Below are 23,531 nucleotides of genomic sequence, written 5' to 3'. Positions count from 1 at the left end.
ATAAATAAATAAATAAGTAAATAAAATTAACAAAGATTCCATCTGTAAATTGGAGATAATACCACGTACCACAAAGAATATTTCTAAAGAACAAGAGATCTAATGGATGCCATAGTGTTTTGTTAACCTTAAGACTCTGAGCTGAATTATTTGTAAAAATCTGTTGGTAGGGTTTGTTATGTTGTAAAAATACCAAATGTCAAATAAACTTGAGGACTTGGCTTTGGTACGGTATTTTCTTTAGTTATGTTTTCCTGTTGACAAAAATATCATTAATAACCAATTTGTTCAGTGTTCATTTTCAAGGGGAAAAATGTCTTACAATTCATTAAAAAACACTGTACATTTCAGGTCAGCACTGATGTCCTTCTATCTCCTCTGATAAGTTGTAAGAAATCTGCTGTGTTTCAAGGGAAAATTTTTTTTGGAAAAAGATCTAAAGTTTATATGCTTATTAAATTCTAAGTCAACAGCATTTACCAAAGCACTTCATGTATCCTTCTTTTATAGCATTTATTGTATTACAAATATTTTTTTTTCCTTGCAGGAGACTTTTGAGGAACTTAAGGGGAGATAATGGTATCATTTTTATATCATCATGTTACTAGCCTTTGGCTCGTTCTTTGTAGAGGTTAGTGCCTAACAGGTTAGAATGAATAACAGACATCGAATGAACAGAGGATATGTACTGGGTCCAGCAGAAGAAAAAGAGCTATTCTGATTTTTATTATTTTTATTGTAGATGGTCAAAGTGATGTTTATCAACATCTGAAAACAGGATTTAAAAAGATTTAGGTTTTTCTCTATGAGTAAGACTAGTTTTAAGGTAGACAGATGTATGTTAATGAAAACAATTTGATGCAGGGAGTGTTTAGGGCATGTTATCAGGACAGGAATATGAAAATGACATGGAGGAAACACCAAAATAAATTTACTTTAAAATTATTGAGTGGTAGTTTATCCAGTGGTCTCAAATAATAATGAATAAAGACTAGTTAATTTTGCCAAAAGCTTGTATTTTATAATATTTTGTGATATTTAATATATTAAGATATCAAGATACTATTGTAGATGGGAACTAGCCTGCATTAATTAGTATTTTGTTTTTTATTGGGGAGGGTGCTGAACCACATGAGAGTTTATACTTGGAAAACACAGTTAATGTTTAAAGTTTTATTTTTATTATGTTTATTTATTTGAAGAGAGAGACAGAGCATGAGCCGGGGAGGGGCAGAGAGAGAGACACAGAATCCAAAGCAGGCTCCACACTTTGAGCCATCAGTGCAGAGCCCGACGCAGGGCTCAAACCCGTAAGCCGTGAAATCATGACCTAAGCCGAAGTTGGACACTTAACTGACTGAGCCACCCAGGCACCCCAACACAGTTATGTTTAAATGATTATTTGCTCAATTTATTTTGAGGCATAAGGTTATGGTCAGTAAGCAAAGAGATATTTGGAACCATATTAAAAAAACAAACAAACATGTAATGACAATTCCAAGGAGCTACATCCAACATTTAAGATAAAATGACTAACAAGGCTTCCAATATTCACAAAAAGATTTTCATAAATATTTAAATGCCTGATATAACTAAAACAGCCTTTTTTGACCTTTGCCTTTGTGAAATCCAGTTGCTTGGGAGGCATTCCCTATTAAAAGACAGGTTGCTAATGCTGTAAAAAAGACTATTGCTAGGATCCAAGCAAATGTCACCAATAAAAAAAAAAAAAAAACATCACAACAAAAACAACAAAAAAATTTCCCCCAATTTTTTTTTTTTTTTTTACAAAGTAGCCATTACTTTGAAGGAAAAATGTATAGCAATTATGGTTAGGTATATGCTACTTTCATATGGTAGTGTCAGAAGCTTGAACTAGGATTGAATAACTTGATTACACATTAATAAACTTAATGTGATTTGCCCAAAGTTGTTTGAAGGAAAGCGTTCTTATTAAAATTACAATTTATCTGGTGAAATAATGTGAACTCTTTTAATTAGTCAAGAGGCAACTATAAGAATAGTTCTCAGATTGTTTTGTAAAATAGCATTTGCATAGCTTTATCAGACACATATATTTTTTAAAAAAGTTTATTTATTTTAGAGAGAGACCATGCACATGAGGAAGAGACAGACAGAATTCCAAGCAGGCTCCGATGTGGGGCTTGGACTCATGAACCATGAGACCATGACCTGAGACAAAATCAAGAGTAGGTCATTTAACCCACAGAGCCACCTAGGTGCCCCTGGACACAGTATTTTTACAGAAAATACATTTCACTTCCCTTATGCAGTACAGTTGCTCTATTTGACTCACTAAAAAAGGAGATAAAAGCAAGCTGATATATACGATAAATTGATTCCATTTTAAGTTATAAGTTGTGAAGGTATATAGTAAGTACTTCTGTTATTAAATCCTATTGTGGGGTTATGGAGAAAAAAAAGCTTAAGAGTTTTGGTACCAACATACATGGGGGTAGAGAACATATTCCTAATATGGAACTTTGTATCATGTTGTCCAATGCATACATTTTGGAATCAAAAATGTAATACTTTTATTATAAGAAAAATAGTAGAGATTTATCTTTTTGTTTAACTAAGGTAAAAGCTAGATCACAACATCTGCATTATTTCACAACATATAATCAGCTACCAGTTTTTACTAGTCTGAGGTACTTGAGGTCTTAACCTTGTTTGGATGACTCCAGAGTACTTCATATTAAAAATATTATTTTCGAAATATTTTACAATCTATTTTAAAAGCTAATATTTTTATGAGGGAGGCCATGATTAGCACACTTTTATTGGTAAGCAGATACAGAAAGTTTAAATAAAAGAACTTGCCTTGTATATCTTTTTTTCCTATAAAATTTCCAGATCACAGTGCCAATAATAATTAATACAAAACCCAGCAGTTTTAAAGTCATATTTAATGTTGGTTAACTCCCACTTAGCATCCTATTTAGAATGTAATATCCTAACATTGTTACAGGAAAAAAACCCCTGTTTTTCTAATATAAATTAAACACATTTTCATAGATAGTTCTTTAAAAGTAGCCTTAAAAGACAAAAACACAAAACATCTTGCAAACATACAATTCCCTAGCAAAATTTTTAAGTACATAATTCTCATGTAAGGCACTTTCATTCTTTTTCAAATATAATTTTCATAAAAAGTTTCCATTTTTTTTGTAATCAAATCTTCAGGAATTATACAGTAATAATGTTAATTCAAGTAAAACTTTATTAAATACCCAATTTTGGCATAATTTCCTTAAATATCTTTACCTTTGAAGAGAATGAAGGATGGGCATCAAGTTTTATGTAGGCTAATCTTAAATGAAGGTATTCTTAGCCTGTTTTAGAGAATTGATAATGTTTTATCTTGTTGCTCTTGTTCAAGAATCTTGAAATCTTCCAAAGGAAGACTGCTTAAGGCAGTTGGTAAAATGTGTTCTGATGTACCCTTAGGTAATATGTTATTTGCTTCCAGATTCTTCACCAAGCACGTGGCTTTGATCCATCTCCGTGTTGCTCTGCGTTCTTTTTGTAAGCAAGTTTTCATTTTCTTTCTTAAGCTTGCTATTTCTTTTTCCAGTTTTATTATCCTCTTTTTGGCCTCCATAGGATTCCTAAAAGCATAACTGTGTTCAAGCAGTACTTGCTGACTACTAATGTTTGATTTTAAATTAGATGGTCCTGTTGGAGTACAAGTGTTGTTTTTCTTCAAAAGATTCCTTGACTTGAGTTTCTAAGCCAAATAAAATCAAAGGGTTGAACATAAATGATAGAATATCACAAATAAGTGAATTTTATCCTGTTTTGTATACACATAATTAAACCTCTCTTTTAAAAACTGATTTTAAAAGTTTGATAGGCAACATCAACAGCCCATCTCGTATAATCATGGATTCAAGTTTCTCAACTTGTTGAATTAACCCCATTTACTTATTTCTTTTTGTGTTTTCTCTTCAGACGGATGTGAATATTATTAGAAAATAGACAATGGACTTCCAAGGTCTCTTTCAAGTTATTGAGTATGATTCTATGGAAACTCTAAAAGTCTTTTGCAATTTTCTCACTAAGGCCAATGTAATGTATTTAAACATTTGTTTTATCTGTGATAGTGATTTAAACTCTTTTTTAGGTACATCCTATTCTTTCAATTTGGTAATATTTTAAATTATTTCCAAGTATCAAGCTCCTGAATAGATTTACTTATTAATTGTTCAGTTACATCTTCCATTCAAGGGTTTAAAATCTGGCTAGGAACTTTTTACCCAAACCCAAGGACCCTGAGGACCTTTTTTTCCTTTATGTTTTCATTTGATTGTTCATCAAGTCCCATTATTTCTACCTCCTAAATATCTCTATCATGAATCTTTCCCTCTCCATCATTCTTAATGCTACTGTCCACATCAGGCCCATACATCACATCTGGCTTGAGGATATTAGAAACTTCTTTATTGATGCCTGCCTTATTCTGATCTTAATTCATATTCTGCCACCAGAATAATTTTTCTAACAGATTTGATGTTTCTGTAACTGGCTAAATTCCTCTTTGCCTAATTATATAAAGAAAAAACAAGGCAAACTTACTATTTAGGATCTCACTCCTGCCATTCACCGTCTTGATTTATACTCACAATTCTAAACCACTTCCAGTTCCGAGGGTATGTCATAACCTCATAACTTTGTGTTTTTTATTGACTGAACAAACATTAAAACATATAGGGATTCATTTGTGGACAAATAAATTTTCCTCTCTGATCAGATTTTGCCTAGCTATATAAAACGTTGTTCTAATACATTCATCATGTGCCTTAATTCTCTTTCCTTTTACATATCACTTGCTAACATTTGATTATTTTCTACTTACCCTCAAACCCATTGGCTTTTGTTCTCATCATGTTATCGTAATTGTTCTGTGCAAGGTCAAGAACCCTCTCTTAAGTTCCAAACTCCAAGCTCAAGCCAGCCTAAATGTCTGAGCTCTATGAATCTTTGTTATGCTTTCCTCTGAACTTATATTCTTTAGTGTAACTCTCGTATTCTTTGGGTGTGCTATTCTTAAAGTTCTTTGCACACATTTTAAATGTTACCTTAAAATCAGAGCAGAATGATGCTGGAGGTTTCATTACTCATGATTTCTCAGTTTTATCATTGGTTCAATTATTGATAATAACTGGAAATAATGTAAAATCCCAATATAGTAAAAACAGTTTGGAATGGGGAAAGAATATTGGAGTTAGGGAGACCTGGTCTCTAGCCTGCACCTTTACTGCAAAAGAGGAAGTTTTGCAACTTTCCTGAGGCAGATCATTATATATGAATTTCCTGTATTCTGAATGGTCCCACTTTATAAGCAAAAAAGAATGGGTACTAAAAATGGTAAAAATGGGTAAAAGAAAAGTAATGTTACCTACCATAGACTTTAAATGGTTACAAAAATCAAAAATGGTTGGAACAGCATCCATTTTAAGTCGTCGAGTTTGTCCTGTTAAGTCAAAACAGGAGGCTTCAAAGTGCTTTGAACAAAGAAAAGTGTGTTTTCCTGGCACAAAATTTTTGCGCCTAAGTAGGCGAACCCATTCTTTTCTTCTTTTAGGATCCAAAGGAAACCTTTAAAAAAAAAAAAAAAGGGCAACTCAAATTCCAACTATTACACTTCTGGTTGCACCTAAATGGTTAAAAGAAATTTTAAAAGATGCTGATTTAAAGTGTCTTCCATTTACATAAAACATTTTAATATCCAGACACTGAAACAGAAACCAATTCATGCTAATTTTTATAAGTTGGCAAAAAAATTACTCAAAAACTGACTTGAGTGGTTTTATTTTGATTTTTCAGGATTTTTAAGAGACCTTTCTTCCCCCCCCCCCCCCCCACAGTCCTTAACATGGGCAGTAAAAATACAAGACTATATTGATTTAGATCGAGGTTATATAGAACCATTTTAAGCAGGAGTAATTCACAATGCTGTGATGTGCTGCTGATGCACACGGTCAAGACAAAGTATCTGCAGATTAAATTTTATCAAGGAAAGCCTAGACAGATTCTGGTATTCCTTCCTCTGTGTTTGTTCATTGTGACACTTAACACATTGTTTAGGAATTTTTCCATTTTAATAAATTTCCAGTGAAATAAAAGTAGGTTATAAGTTTCTTGAGGACAGGGATCATTATATCATCTATTTATCTTTGACACTTAGCACAGAGCCTTGCAAACACTAGGGGCCCAATAAATATTTGCTTAATTGTTATGAAACAGAATACATAAGTTAAAATTTACTATATTACTTCCATGTAGTTAAACTACACACATATATTTTTAAGCTTATTTATTAATTTGGGGGGAGGGGCAGAGGGAGAAAGAGAATCCCAAGTAGGCTCTGTGCTGTCAGTGCAGAGCCCTATGCAGGGCTCAAACTCACAAAACTGTGAGATCATGACCTGAGCTGAAATCAGGAGTTGGACGCTTAACTGACTAAGCTACCCAGGTGCCCCTAACTACACATATTAAAAAAACAAACAAACAAACAAAAAACTCTTAAGCTCTGTAGTAGAAAGCATAATTATTCCAAAAAGTAAAATGCTGCTGTCAAGCCCAGCAGGAATGTTTTCCCTTTCATATTTATTTTAAATATAAAATATACTGATATGTACCAGTGTATACCTGGTAGGAAGAGAAAATTGTAGGGGACTGCCCCAAAATTCTAGTGGCTATTGTACTGACTGACTTGAAAACATAAGAATCAACATTCACATAAGTTTGAATTGAGCTCTTCTTTAGTCTGATTAATCCTTTAAGTATTAATAATGAAGTGACTAGTGTTTAAAAAGAACCATTAAAATCATGTTAAAAGATCACATGTTAGGGGCGCCTGGGTGGCTCAGTCGGTTAAGCGTCCGACTTCAGCTCAGGTCACAGATTTCACAGTCTGTGAGTTTGAGCCCCGTGTCGGGCTCTGTGCTGACAGCTCAGAGCCTGGAGCCTGCTTCAGATTCTGTGTCTCCTCTCTCTCTGCCCCTTCCCCGCTCATGCTCTGTCTCTCTCTGTCTCAAAAATAAACAAAAACATTAAAAAAAAAAATCACATGTTAGAAGCTCCCAAGTGAAGCTTGATTAGGTAACAATAGCTTTAGCTAGATTAGATATTTAGGTTTGCTCAAATTGCCATCACTAAGGGGCACAGAAGAAAACCCCGATTTACTGTAAGTACCCTTCCATCTCCTATCCCCCCACCCAAAAATACCCTAATCTGAAGATAACATGTGTATGTCACTCCACAGTTCGCTTTCATGTATGTAAGTTTTTTCTATTTCATTAGAAACCTCTGATGGAGAATTTATCTACTGTGTTCCAATATTTAGTGGTTTGGAAATGTTTCCTGGGGCCTAAGCTAAAAGTCAAGCTTTAGTTTACAAGCACATTTCTTGTTTGGGCCTCAATAAAGATACAGAACAAATAAGTACTGTCATTGTATTATCATTGCTTTAAGACTCTTCAGATATATGAAGGCTATCTTTCAAAAGTATTTTTCAACCTTTTAATTTCTTTAGCTCTTTGTAGAAAGCTTTTTTTTTTTTTTTTTTTTTTTTTTAAAATAGGCTCCAAACTCAATGTGGGGCTTGAACTCAAGACCCTGAGATCAAGTGTCGCATGCTCTACCAACTGAGCCAGCCAGATACCCTTTGCTCTTTTTAAAACTAGCTCCCTAATTATGAAACCAAGGCATAATTGAACCTTAACGAGTCAATTTTCCTTCCTTAAGATTCAATTTAGGAATCCCATCTTCCTAAGGAAATTGTTCATGGAATGAATAAGGTGTTCCTGTATCATACAAAATATCATTGTATTCTAATTGTTTACTTTTCTATTTCCACTCCTAGATCATAAGTTTCTCCTGGTTAGGAGCTGTTTTTCACTACTTTATCCTGTTAAGCAAGCACTCAATGAACTTTCTCAATGAATCAATGAATGAGCAAACTAATGGGGTTAGTTTTTATGTATGTAGTAATGGGGAGGGTACATAATCAAATGACTTGATGCAATAAAAGAGTGGCTGAGAGTATAGTCTCTGGAGTCAAATCAAGGTGCCAATCCTGGTGCCTTCAATGTAATAGCTGGGTGACTTTAGGCAAGTTATTTAACCTTTTTAGGTCTCAGTTTTATCATCTATAATTGGAGTAATAATGGTACTTAGTACATTTCTAGGGAATAAATTAGATAATGAGTAACTGCTTAGCCCAGTGCATTGTATACATTAAATACTAAATAGGGGCTATTTATGAATACAAAAGTAATTACAGGTGTCATGTGTCATAAAAGGGTAAAAGCTAATCCAGTCAGGACACTTTGAGTTAGGAATTAGCCAGGGAATTTAGGGTGGGACTAGTGAAGAATTTTAGCTTGGGGACAGCGAAGAGTGTTATGACATGAAATGATGTTGGAGGGCCTTCTGGGTTAAAGAGTAATTTTGAACTCTATCCAAAATGGCACTTGTAAGCCTTTTAAAGGCCTAATTTATTATTTTTTTATTTTTATTTTTTAAAGGCCTAATTTAGAGAGCTGATTATTAACATGTCTTAACTAGCTGTTGAACACAGTCATTAAAAATTAGGTATATTTGCAATTAAATTAAGAACAAAGGTAATAAATACTGAAACCCATCATTTCTTAATTACTGTATCTAGGAGTTATTTATGTCTGTTATATCTGTGTGGTATAATTGCTATAGAACAGTGTGGTACTGCACATTTATTCCCAACTCTATGATCAGTCATGTCATATTGGTAACTTGAAACTAGTCATGGTAGGAGTATTTATATCATGGAAATTGGGCAAATACTATCAATCAGGGCTATCCTCTTTCCCTGGAGATCCTGTTGTTAAACCTTTAGCAACACAGCAACGATTATAGAGAGAGGTTAGGAGTGTATGAATAGAAGCAGTGAACCAGTTAAAAGGCTGTTGTAATAATCCAATCAAGAGGGAATGGTGAGAAGTCAAGGGAGGATGACCTACCACCTTCTGGGTGGATAGTGTTTTCATTTACTGACAAAGGGGTTAAGGGAAGTGGTGTAGGTTTGGGGGAAGAGCAAGCTCATTAGTACAGTTTCGATATGTTGAACCCAAGGAACTGAAGAAAGACCAGGCAAATACTGAGACACTTGTCCTATGGGGTCTGGAACTCATTAGAAAGATTGGACTGGAGATATTGATTTGGGAGGCATCATGGATTAAGTGTTAACTGAGACCACAGAACAGTTGAAATCATTTTGAGAATAGTGGTAAGACCTAGGTCAGGGTGCAGAGAAAGGGGCTGGCAGAGAAAACAGATCAAAGACAAAAATCACAAAATTAGTGTCAAATAATCCAAAAGTAGAGAGTATTTCATGGAAGAAATGATCACATGCCATAAAAAAGAAACACAAAAATGACAACTCAGCAAGAGAAGTTCAGAAGATTATTGGGGAGACTTAGACTGCAGTGGGCTAAGAGATAAAAACGGAGACAGTAAGTTGAGGCAACATAAGTTGTACATGGGGATAAAGACGTCTACCAACATCCTAGAAGTTAGTCAGACATTGTATTTGTGAAATAGGAATGTAATTTATTATAATATTAAGATCTAAATTTCTGAGGTTACACATGAAAATGCTAATTTCATAGGAAGAAAAATGGTCAAGTATGCATGTTACTGTATCACTGTGTATCTCTTAAACATTCAATATTATTGGTGCCTTGCTTGACTCCTCTTTCCCTCATCTTCCACATCAAATTACCAAACACGGTAGTTTCTACTCAAAAATCTTTAAAAAAATTTTTTTAATGTTATTTTTTTAAATGTTTATTCGTTTTTTTTTTTTTTAATTTTTTTTTCAACGTTTTTATTTATTTTTGGGACAGAGAGAGATAAAGCATGAACGGGGGAGGGGCAGAGAGAGAGGGAGACACAGAATCGGAAACAGGCTCCAGGCTCCGAGCCATCAGCCCAGAGCCTGACGCGGGGCTCGAACTCACAGACCGCGAGATCGTGACCTGGCTGAAGTCGGACGCTTAACCGACTGCGCCACCCAGGCGCCCCAATGTTTATTCGTTTTTGAGAGACAGAGCATAAGCAGGGGTGGGGCAGAGAGAGGGGACACAGAATCTGAAGCAGGCTCCAGGCTCTGAGCTGTCAGCACAGAGCCCGATACAGGGCACGAACCCACAAACTGTGAGATAATGACCTGAGTCGAAGTCAGACGCTTAACCGAGTGAGCCACCCAGGCGCCCCTAACTCGAATATTTCTTAAATCTGTCCACTTCTTTCCATCTCTGTCAGTACCACTCTAGTCTAGGCTACTGGTGGACTCTCTCTTGTTTTACTGCAAGTTTCTGTTTTTTTCTCTATAACTCTCACCTCTTCTAATTTACTGCTGGTTGTGCCAGCAATGAAATATATTGCTTAGCTCAGCTGACATTATAGCAGAATTTCTCTGTGAAAGAAATAGTGGGTAAATTAACATTGTGTAATAAGCTCCTTTCTCATCAAATTCATCTCTTGATGATGCTTGACCAGCACTTTAAGTGTCAAATAATTCTCCACACTGCAGCCAGATGGCTTTTTAATATGCAAATCTAATCATGTCTTTCTTTTAAAAACCTTCACGTCTTCTCAAACACTTACTGGGTAAATGAGAAATCTGTGAAGTAGCACACAGGACTAAATCTCTGTCATCTTTTGGTATTATCTGAAGTTTCACATCCTCTGAGAAGTGTTCTTTGACTTACTAAGGCTTAGTTAGGTATCCCCGAGTATCTCTACTGTGGCACTGACCCATAATTATGTCTTTCTTTCTCACTACAGGCTAAACTCAAGGTGTAAGAATTTTCTAGATCCCTAGCACTATGTCAGGCAAATGAGAACTCTGTACACATTTGATGAATGAATGAATGAATGAATGAAGTGCTACGTTTCCATCAAATAGCTGAAAATCAGAAACATCACAAGGACTTTTTTAAAGCAGCAGTTTTTAATAAGAGGGGCATTTAGTCATAATTAGGTAGGGAAAGGGTCAAGGATATAGTTTTCCACATTCTAAGATCGTATTAAGTTGTGAGATACATAAAATCAGAACTATTTGCACTTCACTTTCTTTTAATGCTTCTTCAGGCACATGGCAGGCACTTGCATATTACAAAGGTAAACATTTACAGAGTACCTATTATATCTCATGCAGTGTTCAAAACGTTTTCAAGAGTTCTGATGTGACAGAACTAAATAATTTTGATCGCTCTTCCAGCAATCGGAGGAAAAGCAAAACCTAAGTTCTTTTTATTACTGTTCCGTTAAGAACAGAAAGCTTATCTTTTGCACTTTCATTAACATCGCTTAATTCTTTAGCTATCAATGATGACTCAACTCCTCCGCACTTAACTGTTATGTGACCGAAATCGAAATGCTTCCCATGCCAATTCAGCTCGTGACAATTTCCTAACTTTGATGAAAGCACACAGCAGGCTTTTAAGGTGACTGCGGACTTGAACAGGAAGGTTTCGCTTCCTTTTAAGGCATCATTCATGTCAAGGCCCAGTCTAATACATGAAAGAATAGAAAATTAAGATATTCTCCTCTCACTTTCTAAGGGGTAGCCACCACACAGAACTTGGATTTCTTGTACAAAGTGAGTAAACCTTCCCTGAAGTGACAGAAAAATTGGGCATATTTGAGAAACACACACAAAGGGCGGACAGAAATGATGCTCCCCTGCTACCAGCTAGGTAGTGAAGTCTTCAGAATTAGTAGAATCCTCTTGTTCCTTCCACACAAGCGACACCCAATCTAGGAGCTCCCGTTTCCGGCACCCCCACTCCCTGCCCAGGTTACCTGTGGAAGCTGATGTTAATGTGCTTGTTGTAGGTAGTGGCACAGCCCGCCGCGGCGCAATTGGTCGGCATTTCCCTTTCCCCCTCATTCGGCGCTGTCTTAAGCCTGTTCTGAGGCGCTGGCTGCTACGCTTCCTTCGCGCAAAGGCTAGGCAAGCGAGGCAGGGGAAGGGCCCACCGACAGGAGTCGTGGGAACGGGGTGGGAAAGACGGGTTGTGTGTATTTGGGGGGGTGGTGGTGTCAACCTTCTGTCTCTTTATTAATATGGCGGACTTCAGCCAGCAGAGCAGACAGTCCTGGACCTCCGATCTCCTTCGACTACCTTCACCAACATGGCGGACAAAAGCCACCCCCTCCCGGCCCCCAAAAGGCAGTGGGACTACTGCGTCTCTTTGGCAGCCGACCTCAGAGCAGTTAGAAAGGTGTCTCTTGCCCTCCCCCCATCACTATGAAACTCTTGCGGCCAAGATTAAGAACGGGCCCGCCCACCCCGCCACGCACCCAGATATCCCAATCCCGAGCCCGCGGTGGGTGTGAGCTATGGGTTGGAAGGACAAACCCGAAGGGAGAGAGAAGAAAGACTACAAGTCCCACTGAGAATTGCGTTGTCCGGCTTATTATCGCGTGAACTGGAAGCCTTGTTTCCTGCGTGCCGCAGGAAGCGACGTCACGGGCGAGCCACTTCCAGAGCCCCTTTCTCGCGAGGCGGAAGAGCCCCGAGCGCGGAGGAGCAAGGGGGCGCTAGGGAAGGGAACTGAATTGCGACGGTCCGGCGAGAAAGAGCTGGGGTGCGGGGAAGTTGGGGAGCAAAGCCCGCTAGGTGTCCGAGTAGGGTAAGGCCGCACCGACCGGGTCCGTTAGAAAAAAAGGGAACCGAGGAGGAAGGCAATTGTCGGGCGGATCCCCGGACGGAGGGCTAAGGTTGTGTGGAAGGCGCTGCTCCCGGGATGGCGACCGCAGATATTCCGGCCCCGGCCTCCAGTGGCCTCTCGCCCAAGGAAGAAGGGGAGCTAGAAGATGGAGAAATCAGCGACGACGATAACAACAGCCAGATACGGAGCCGGAGCAGCAGCAGCAGCAGTGGCGGCGGGCTGTTACCGTATCCACGGCGAAGGCCTCCTCACCCGGCCCGGGGCGGTGGATCTGGCGGAGGCGGTGGCTCCTCCTCGTCGTCGTCCTCTTCTCAGCAGCAGTTGAGGAATTTCTCACGCTCGCGGCACGCGTCGGAGCGGGGCCACCTCAGGGGACACAGCAGCTACCGACCCAAAGAGCCGTTCCGGTCTCACCCGCCCTCCGTGCGGATGCCTTCGAGCTCGCTGTCCGAAAGCAGCCCCCGACCGTCCTTTTGGGAACGGAGCCACATCGCCTTGGACCGTTTCCGCTTTCGAGGCAGGCCGTACCGGGGTGGAAGTCGCTGGAGTCGGGGGCGAGGAGGGGGTGAGCGAGGAGGCAAGTCGGGGGGCAGACCTCCTCTGGGAGGAGGAGCAGGATCCGGATTCAGCAGCAGTCAGGGCTGGCGAGAGCCCTCTCCACCTCGGAAGAGTTGTATCCTTAACGTGGCGGTCCGCCCTGGGTGTGTCACTTAACAAAGTTCCCTTTAGCGTCATTATTAGGTCTATGAGATGAGTAACTTTTCTGAACCATCAGAACCGCTTATTTGTCAGTGTCAATATACTAAAAGTAAGTTTCTCTTTGGTGATCCCCATGTGTCACACTATAGAGTCTTGTTTCTTAAGATTGGTTTACTGGGTGTATTATTGCTTTTTAATGTAAACGTGTATGGGTTGGCACCAAGTTAGTGAAATACAAGAAAGTCTAAAATCACATTTGTAATAGTACATCAGAAGCCTAGGTTTCATTAGCATTTGTTTGTATGTGAGGTTGATTTAGATTGTTAGAAGGGAAAAAAAAAGAGTCAGTTTGGGGAATAGTGTTGCTTATACCATATTGAACTTTGGCATTGAAAATTGTAAAGTTCCATTCTGCGTAATTCTACAGTTTTTATTTGTGATTCTGCTTTACCATTCTTGACTGATTCTTACACATTGCTGCCTTTTAAAGTGGGGGACAGGGAAAAGACCCGTAGCTTTACCAAGTCTGTTAATTCAGAGGTTTCAAATTCGTAAACTTTTAGTAAAACTTTACCGCCTTCTCTATGTTCACTTTTTGGACATTTTGTAACTCAGTGCTGACAAATGTAGGTTAGAGGAAGACAAACAGCATTTTAATTTTAATATATTGGAAGCCATGGAGTATATGGGAGGGTGGAGATTGTGGGGAGGTTGAGAAGGGAAATAGCAAAATACCTGGTTTTTGTCATCTCTAAGCCCATAATCTTTAAGTCCTAAATTTCCTTAAGATTTATACTGGGGAATTAGTCATCTGAAGGTTTGCTAGTTTATGAGTTTGTAGAACTAGGTCTTATTTCATGATAACTGCATTAAAATAGTTTACTAAGTATAGTTATTGCTGGTTGTAATTTCTATAGTGTAATGATTTTATAACATTAATTATATTTGGAACTTATGCGCAATGACATTTGTTTGGAAGACACGCAACATTATTTTTATAGAATATTTAGGACCAGATGGTTTTCCCCAGATTTTAGGATATAGAGGGGACAAGAAATGTAAGTTTAGGTAAGAAGTAGCAACTTCTGATGCTAGTGCCCAGAAAAAACTTAATTTTGCCACCAGAAGTTGGGTTAGGAGCATTCCAGGCTCATTTCAAAGAAAATCATGTAGATATTTAACTTTTAAAAAGAGGATGTTCTTTCAAAAAAAAAAAAAAGAAGAAGAAAAGAACTCTGCCTAAGATATTTTTTTAATGAAAGATTTGTTGTCGATTCTGAATCTAAAAAACAGGATGTTTAAGTACATATATGTATATTTTTTAAGAATACAAGAAAGGAAGTTTGGAATTTGTGTTGGAGAGACAAACGTGAGTAAATAATTATAGTTTAATGTAAAGCAGTTCGTATTGAGGTATGTAAAAAGTACTGTGGAAGCAGAGTTTTTTCTTCATCTAATTGTATTAGAGAAGGTGGTGAGGAAGGGGGTTTGCCCAGCTCCTGCCTTTGCTTTTTTTTTGTCCATTCATTCAATACCAATTTGGCCTCTGTCACATATACCTTTATTCATTGCTAAGCTTATGTTTTTATTAGTAAACAGGCATATGATGTGAAAAAGCACAAGAATATATCCAATCTGATTTCTGTAGTAACTTACCAGAAATGAGCTGTCTTGCTGTTTTTCTTTTCACAGATGCTGCTCTTAAGAAAAGGATGCTTATTTTGATCCTCTGCTCATTGTTTGCCTCATGAAGTATCATTAATCCACCCTAGGGTTGATAGTCTTTGTAAGAATTTGTGAAGGAAAACATAGTTTCCAACTACTTTTATATGATGTGAACAAACAAAATTTGTCGTACAAATATTTATTAATTCAAATTTCTTAATACCAAGATTTTACTTAGGTTTATTCCTATATTTCACTGTGCAATTATAATAATGACATTTTAATTTTGCAGATATTACATTAAGAAAGAATAAGGGTTATGGGAAACCTGGCTGGCTCAGTCATTAGAGCATGTGACTCTTGATGTTGGCGTCATAGGTTTGAGCCCCATGTTGGGGGTAGAATTTACAAAAAAAAAAAAAAAAGAAGAAGGGTTATACTGTGGTTCATTTGTGTAATTAATGTGGAAGTAAAGTAACATGAGTACAAGTTTTTTGCTTTTTTTGTTTTGTTTTTTAACTCTTTTTCTGTAATGATTAAGGTATGCTGATTGCAGCTTTAAAAAGGTAGAATGAACCAGATTCTATTGTGGCACTTATTTTCATTCTCATTCATTTAAAATTTTTCTTAGTGATAGACAGATGCTCAGTCAGTCTTAGCATGTTTCCTTTGGATGACTACTGTTTTACACTTTCTAATCTGATGAGAGCTAACATAATTAGGCCAGTGTCTCTCATCAGTAAAAGTCATTTCATTTTCACCTGCAGTTGTAAAGGTTGAATAGCAGTTCTTTTTTTAAACCAGATCTGAGGTAGAAATTGCATGTTAACTAGCTTAAAATTAAATCTTTTAAATGTTGGTTTCATCCTAGTTGTCATATATTAGAAATAGATTTCATTTAGCCTTGACGGAGATTACTTACAGTTGTAACTGAATTACTTTTCCTCATTTTTCTTTTATTTTTTTTGTTAGTGTATTGAATCATTTTCCTCTACAAATCTTTCCAAGGTCTTCAGTTTTATTTTTTTTTAATCACTGTGGTTGTGCCTTTAGATGGCTCTACTGAAAAGTGAGATGTAAATGCAGCTAATTAGTGAATTCATGTACAAAGAGTAATGTGGGTTAGGGGGGCAAATAATGCTCTAGCTTCACATAGGTGACATTTCAATTTTGAATTGGGGTCAGTTTGAAGAACCGAAAAATCTAAATACAAAGCTGTGCATGATTGCGATTAACGGGGAAATTGTAAGATTGGAAAGGAAGTACAGGTCAAATCATGAGGCATTATATGCCATTGTAAGGATTTTGGACTCTTGTTCTTAATGAGATTTAAACAAGGGGAGAGATCTGATCAGATTTGTGTTCTAGAAAGATTATTAGTGCAGCAGAGTGGGAGGTGGCTTGTGGGAGATAAAACCCCAAATATCTATCATGAGGCAAGACTTCTCCCTTGTATTGTGTAAATGTATGGGAGTGCATTAGAATGCTCAAAAGGAAAAGTGAAAGAGGCTTAAATAGAGCTTACTGAAGAGCACCATTATTGCGGAGTTAGAAAGGAGTCATGAAGACTTAAAGGAAAAAAGAAGGTAGGGAAACAGGAGGAAAGTGGGGTTAGGGAAGCCAAGAGAGAAGTGGTTTGCAGTGTCCAAAGCTGCAGAGAGGTCAGGTGAAATAAAGTTAGAAAACACAGTGGATAAACAAACTCAGCCAGCAGAGTCTAGATTTCGTTTGAAGAGAAAGATAATGAGAAACTAGTATTCTTTCAAGAAACTTGGCTCTGCAGAGGTTAGATCAGAGGTCCAAAGATTTACTAAAACAGTTTTGCTGTAGAACTGTTAAGATGTTGAGATGTAAGTGGTAATGCTGGTTTAGTTTCTAAAATTATTGGTGAAAAAACAATATTTGGTGGTGATTCCCATTCTTCTATTCATTATTAGGGAAATTGAACAATATCTGGAGGCTGATTGTCCTGTAAATTGTTAAACAGAGGAACCATCTTTAGGGAACTGTAATGTTATATCCTAGCCACTTTAAATGATCTATAAAGGACATATTGTATTAAAATCACATAAAGTACTTATCTTTAAATCTTGTTAATTTCTAGGCAGAAGTGAGGGATAGCAATTTTCACCTGTGTTAATTATTTTGAATAAGAATAGTATTGAATTTTGTAGCCATTTCCAAGGAAAAAGTTATGTTCTATGTATCACTTGTTAGAGAAGAAGAAAAAATTTGGTAGTTATCCTTTTCTTCAGGGACAAATTAGTTTACAAAATACATTTTGAATGCTATTGAAAGATTTTATTATTTTTTTTTATAGTATAACTGCCTTCATTGTCTTAGTTGTGCATATGTTGGATATTAGTATATTTGAGGAGCTCTAAGATTGTTATGTACTAGGTATTTAAGAAAATGTTTGCTATTTATAAACTAGTTTTAGCTATTAGCTGTCAATGTTCATTTTTTATCTCTTTTTTAAAAATTTGAGACTTGAGAAGAAACTAAAAGAAGAAATGTTTCCTTCTGATTATCCGAAGGGTAAATTATCCACACCTGTGACAAACCAGTTTCTCTTCCTCTTTCAAAAAGGAATTTTTAACATCCAGCATATTATAGCTTTTTCTGATAACCTCAGAAGGAAGGCTGCTGTAGACCTCTAAGTGGTTGGAATACCTGTAGTTACTGTGGGTAACAACTGACATTAGTGATTTTGTAAGTGGATTATTTTATGTGGTTACTTATTCAGTTTGAAATATGGGTGCATGATGAAAGTGGGCATTAGCACATATGTTGAATGGACTTTAGTAATTTGAAACTACCAATTCATCTTTTTTAAAAAACAGATAAAAACGGGAGGCAATTAATCTATAACTTAATGTGTTTTTGTTAAATTTACTGGAAAAATTTTGGAAACTGGTTTCCTTAATATGCTGTTCAGCCAAAAGTTTTGGAAGATCTCCATCAAGAAAACAAAATTATTCCTCTAAAAGTGAAAACTGTGGGGAAGAAACTTTTGAAGACTTACTTTTGAAGTATAAGCAAATACAGTTGGAACTAGAGTGCATCAATAAGGATGAAAAACTAGCTTTGAGTAGCAAAGAAGAGAATGTGCAGGAAGATCCTAAAACATTGAACTTTGAGGACCAAACAAGCACTGATAATGTCAGTATTACAAAGGACCCAAGTAAAGAAGTAGCTCCTGAGGAGAAAACGCAGGTCAAAACTTTTCAGGCATTTGAATTAAAACCACTCAGGCAAAAATTGACTTTACCAGGGGATAAGAACCGGTTGAAAAAAGTTAAAGATGGAACAAAACAGCTTTCCCTGAAATCTGACACTACTGAACCTAGTCAAGGTAATGGAATAAAAAATTTCAATTAGTACTAAGATTCTTTCTTTATGGGGTAACTAGTCATTTTGATACTGTGTTTCATTGAAATTGTTTTGATACCTCATCTGTGAATTCTTCTTGCACTTTCTAGATAGACAGTCATTATTCAATAATGATAGGTTTAGATTCATTCTGATCTTTCTTTTTTGGCCTTACATGCTGGTCAAGACTTCTAATATATTTTTTAAAATAAGCAATAATGTGGACACCTTTGTTCCCTACCTTAAAGGAATGCTTTGGATATTTACTTTTCACATGATGTTAGGTTTTTTAGAGATATCCTTTATTGAGTAAAAAATTTTTTCCCCCTATTATTTGACATTTTCAGCATGAATGGATGTTGAAGTTTATCGTATCTTTTTTCTTCATTATTGAGAAGAACATGTATTTTTCTCCTTTAATTTATTAGTGTAATGGATTATATTTTTGTACTGTTAAACCACCTTTGTATTCTTGGGATAATTCCAGTTTGTGATATATCATTTCTGGGTTGGATTTGCTAATTTTTTCTTTTTCTCTTTTTTATGAAGGTATAAGTTATATGCAGTAAAATTTAGCTTTTTTAGTGTATGGTTCTTTAAGTTTTGAGAAATACAGGCAGTTGGCTAACCATTGCCAGCTACCACAGTTAAGATCTAGAACAGTTTTGTCACCTCTCACAGATTCCCCCATGTCCCTTTGCAATCAATTCCTTCTTCCTCCAGCCCACCAGGTAACTACTGATGGATTTTCTGTCCTTATAGTTTTGCCTTTTCCAGAATGTCATATAAATGGAATCGTTCAATATATTGCCTTTTGATTCTGGATTCTTTCATTTAATAGTGTATTTCAGATTCATCCTTGTTACTGTATGTACCACTAGTGCATTCTTATTGCTAAATGTGCCATTGTATGGCTGTGCTACAGTTTGTTTATCCATTTCCCACTTGAGGGATATTTGGGTTAGAATTTTTCATCTGGGTTTATAGGCTAATTTTTTCCCTTCTTTTCCCATGCCAAATTGTAGTATAAGGTTATGATATGCTCAAAATGAGCTGGGGAGTGGTTTCCCCTATTTTCAGGAATAAGTTAAGATTAGAATTGTTCCTGGGATATTTGGTAGGCTTTGTTGGTAGAAGTGTCTGGGCCTGGGTAGAATTTTTTCTGGGAAGGTTTTAAACTGTTGACTGTTCATGCTTTCTATTTCTGGTTAAGGCAGTTTAGGTAAACCATATTTTTCTAGTAAAGTGTCCTTTTCCTGTAAGTTGTAACATTTATAAAAAATTATTAATATTAAAAAAATTTTTTTTAATGTTTGTTTATTTTTGAGAGAGAGAAAGAGCATAAGCCAGGAAGGGGCAGAGAGAGAGGGAGACACAGAATCTGAAGCAGGGCCAGGCTCTGAGCTGTTAGCACAGAACACGACGCAGGGCTTGAACTCACAGACGGTGAGATCAGGACCTGAGCCAAAGTCAGATGCTAAACCGACTGAGCCACCCAGGTGCCTCTATAAAAAATTATTATTAAGAATCTCATTTTTCTATTACAGCGTTTATAAGTTGTATCACCCCTGTTTTTAAATTTTCTTAGAAAGAAATCCATAGCTTTTTAAACTTATGGGTTTTCAGCCTCTCTTCTATTAAGATCATTTTGAGTTATGAAATTTCTACTTCAGCTGTTTGTGATATGTAATTTTTTGCCATTTATTCTAAATATTTGCGAGTTTTGTTTTTCTTTGATCTGTAGGCTATTTGGAAGTATGTTTCTTAACTTCCAAGCATGGAGGTTCTTCAGCTGTATTTTTTGTTATTGATTTCTAAGTCAGTCATATTGTCAGAGAATGAGATATTAGAGAAAGATAGAATGAGAATTTACTGTCACTTATTTGTAGAGATTTGCTTTATTGTATGTGATTGATTTTTATAACTCTTCTATGTGTGTTTGAAAGGAATAAATGGATCGTTAGATATGTTTTTTTATGTTCACATCTTCCTTCATTTTTTGATCTGCTTGATTACTGAGAGGTTAAAGTCAGCCACTATGATGATGGATTTATGGTTTTCAGTTTTTGCTTTAACTACCCTGAGACTAAGGAATTGACTCATTATTCTCATTATTATGTAGTGGCCTTCTTTATCTCTAGCAATGTTTCTGCCTAAAAGACTTATGGTAACAGTCCACACCATCTTTCTTTTGGTAAGTATATATGCTTTGTATATCATTTTCCATTCTTTCAGTCTTTCCATATCCTCATGTCTCAAATGTCACTTGTACATAGTATAGAAGTGGATTTCATTTGTAATTTAGTCTGACAATCTTTGTTCTTTAACTAGAATATATATTCCATTCACATTTTTCATGATTACTGATATTTGGATTTTTTTTTTTTCTTGCCTCTTTTGTTTTTTGGGCTTTTTTTTCAAACATTTTTTTTTTCTTTTACTAGTTTGGAAGGTAGATATTAAGTTTCTTGTCTCATTAGTTCCTCTAGGAATTGTAACATGAATTCTTATCAATGTTTGAAATTAATCAAGACCTTTATCCTGTCCTGGTATACAAAGGCCAGTACATGCCTAGCTTTGCTCATATAGTTAATGTTTTCTTGGCTCACTTTTCTATGTCTAGAATCATTTATGCTTAAAATAATTTTTTTAGGATTTTCTTTAGAATGTGTCTGCTTGATGGAAAACTTATTTCTGGTTGCCCTTTTAAAAAGTTTATTTAGGGGCGCCTGGGTGGCGCAGTCGGTTAAGCGTCCGACTTCAGCCAGGTCATGATCTCGCGGTCCGTGGGTTCGTGCCCCGCGTCAGGCTCTGGGCTGATGGCTCGGAGCCTGGAGCCTGTTTCCGATTCTGTGTCTCCCTCTCTCTCTGCCCCTCCCCCGTTCATGCTCTGTCTCTCTCTGTCCCAAAAATAAATTAAAAACGTTGAAAAAAATTAAAAAAAAAAGTTTATTTATTTATTTTGAGAGAGAGCAAGAGAGGAAGGGGAAGAGAGAAGGAGAGAGAGAATCCCAAGCAAGCTCCATGCTGTCAGTGCAGGACCTGATGCAAGGCTCAAACTCATGAACCATGAGATCATGACCTGAGCCGAAATCAAAAGTCAGACACTTAACTAAGCCACCCAGGCGCCCCTTTGTTTGCCCTTTTTAAAAGATATTTGTCTAGGTTTGAAATTCTATATTGGCTAGTTACATTCTCAAAATATTGAAGATATTTTCTGGCTTCCATTATTGATATTGAAAAGTTCACTGTCAGTCTTAATAGTTTCTAATTTGAAGGTAGTTTATTTTTCTCTGCTTGCTTTAAAAATCCCATTTTTGTCTTTGATGTTCTGTAGTTTAACTATGATGTGTTGATTGCAGATTTCTTTTTATTTATCCAGCTTGGCATTTGTTGTGCTTTTTGTTTTCATTGATTCTGAAAAATTGTCATTATTGCTTAAATATTTTCCCATTCTCTTTCTTTTGTGGAATTCTGTATATCTGTATGTTATATCAAATCATCTCACTTTATCTTCCATTTCTCCTAATTTCCTTTAAGTTTCTGTCTCTTTGGGTTTTGTTTTGTTTTGTTTTGTTTTGTTTGTAAGGTTTTTTACTTTGAGAGAGAGGGAGAGCATGAGCAGGGGATGGACAAAGAGTCAGAAAGAGAATCCCAAGCAGGCTCTGACATGGAGCTTAATCTCATGAACTGTGAGATTGTGACCTGAGCTGAAATCAAGTGTTGGATGCCCAGCTGACTGACTCCTAGTTTTCATCTCTTTGTAAATCTGTGCTACATTCTGTGAAGTTTCTTCTCATATATCTTTCAGTTCACGGATTCTCTCTTTAGCTGTGCCTGGTTTGCCTGAAGCTCACCTATTGAATTTTAAATTTCAGTTATAGTTTTTATTTTAGTATTTCATTTTTATTTTGTTTTTCAAATTACTTTGGTCATTCTTTTTAGATTTTTCTGCTTAGTTTTTCAAATTTATTTCTTTTTTCTAAATAGTATTTTTAAAATTTATTTATTTTATTTCAGAGAGAGAGCGAGTTGGAGAGAGGGGGGAGAGAGAGAGAGATTTTTAAAATATATTTAAAAAAACATTTATTTATTTTGAGAGACATAGAGAGCAAGTGGGGGAGGGGCAGAGAGAGAGGGAGACAGAATCCCAAGCAGATTCTGGGCTGACAGCACAGAGCCTGATGGGCTAAAACTCTCAAACAGATCATGACCTGAGCTGAAATCAAGAGTCAGACTTTAACCAACTGAGCCACCCAGGCGCCCTGAGAGACTGAGAAAGAGATAGAGAGGACGAGAAACTTAAGCAGGCTTCATGCTCAGCAAGGAGCCTGATACAGGGCTCGATCCCACGACTCTGGGATCGTGACCTGATGTGAAATCGAGAGTCAGATGCTCAACCAACTGAGCCACCCAGGCACTCCTTTTTAAATTTAAAGAAAAAATTTATTTTTTAATTTTATTAGAAAGAGTGAGCAGATAGGGTAGAGGAGCAGAGGGAGACGAAGAGAATCTTCAAATTTATCTTTATTTTTTTTTTAATTTTTTAAAGTTTATTTATTTTTGAGGCAAAGAAAGAACGTAGTGGGGCAGGCTCCAGGCTCTGAGCTGTCAGCACAGAGCCCAATGTGGGACTTGAACTCACAAACCATAATGTTTTGTTTTTTTCTTTTCCTTTGCTAATTTCCAGTATCTAAGGTTTTTATGGGTTTCATTTCTGGTTCCCATATTTTGGTGCCTTCTTTTCTTGAATGTTTAGTGATTAGTTTCTTTTTCTTTTCTTTCTTTTTTCTTTTTTCCTTTAAAAAAAAATTTTTTTTTAATGTTTATTTTTGAGAGAGAGAGAGAGCAAGTGGGGGAGGAGCAGAGAGAGACACACAGAATCTGAAGCAAGCTCCAGGCTCCGAGCCATCAGCACAGAGCCTGATGCGGGGCCTGAACTCACAAACCGTGAGATCATGATCTGAGCCAAAGTCAGACACCCAACTGACTAAGCCACTCAGGCACTCCTTTTTTTTTTTTTTTTTACAGGTGTTCATTTTTCTTTCA

General features: G+C 36.7%; 2 protein-coding genes across 3 annotated transcripts in view; one reads left to right on the top strand and one right to left on the bottom strand.

Moving 5' to 3' along the window:
- Positions 1 to 1,384: 1,384 nt before the first annotated feature.
- Positions 1,385 to 12,326, bottom strand: THAP2 (THAP domain containing 2). The gene is made up of 3 exons (XM_011284125.4): positions 11,875 to 12,326; positions 5,427 to 5,622; positions 1,385 to 3,751 (listed from the first exon to the last, which is right to left on the bottom strand). Exons 1-3 carry the CDS (start codon positions 11,943 to 11,945, stop codon positions 3,362 to 3,364), a joined length of 657 nt encoding a protein of 218 aa, XP_011282427.1. The 5' UTR covers positions 11,946 to 12,326; the 3' UTR covers positions 1,385 to 3,361.
- Positions 12,327 to 12,593: 267 nt separating this feature from the next.
- The window catches only part of ZFC3H1 (zinc finger C3H1-type containing), a 53,649-nt gene continuing 42,711 nt past the window's right edge, over positions 12,594 to 23,531 (top strand). Inside the window, exons 1-2 of one of the 2 annotated variants that reach the window (XM_019835224.3) lie at positions 12,594 to 13,419; positions 18,049 to 18,465. In XM_019835224.3, the coding sequence (XP_019690783.1) occupies positions 12,822 to 13,419; positions 18,049 to 18,465 (1,015 nt within the window). In that variant the 5' untranslated portion in view covers positions 12,594 to 12,821. The remainder of the gene's footprint in view (positions 13,420 to 18,048; positions 18,466 to 23,531) is intronic. The other variant, XM_011284124.4, reaches the window with a different exon arrangement.

The sequence above is a fragment of the Felis catus genome, chromosome B4, assembly GCF_018350175.1.
Source record: "Felis catus isolate Fca126 chromosome B4, F.catus_Fca126_mat1.0, whole genome shotgun sequence".
NCBI lineage: Eukaryota > Metazoa > Chordata > Mammalia > Carnivora > Felidae > Felis > Felis catus.
Note: the sequence above shows the minus strand (reverse complement) of the source record. Positions and strands in the feature narration are given on the sequence as shown.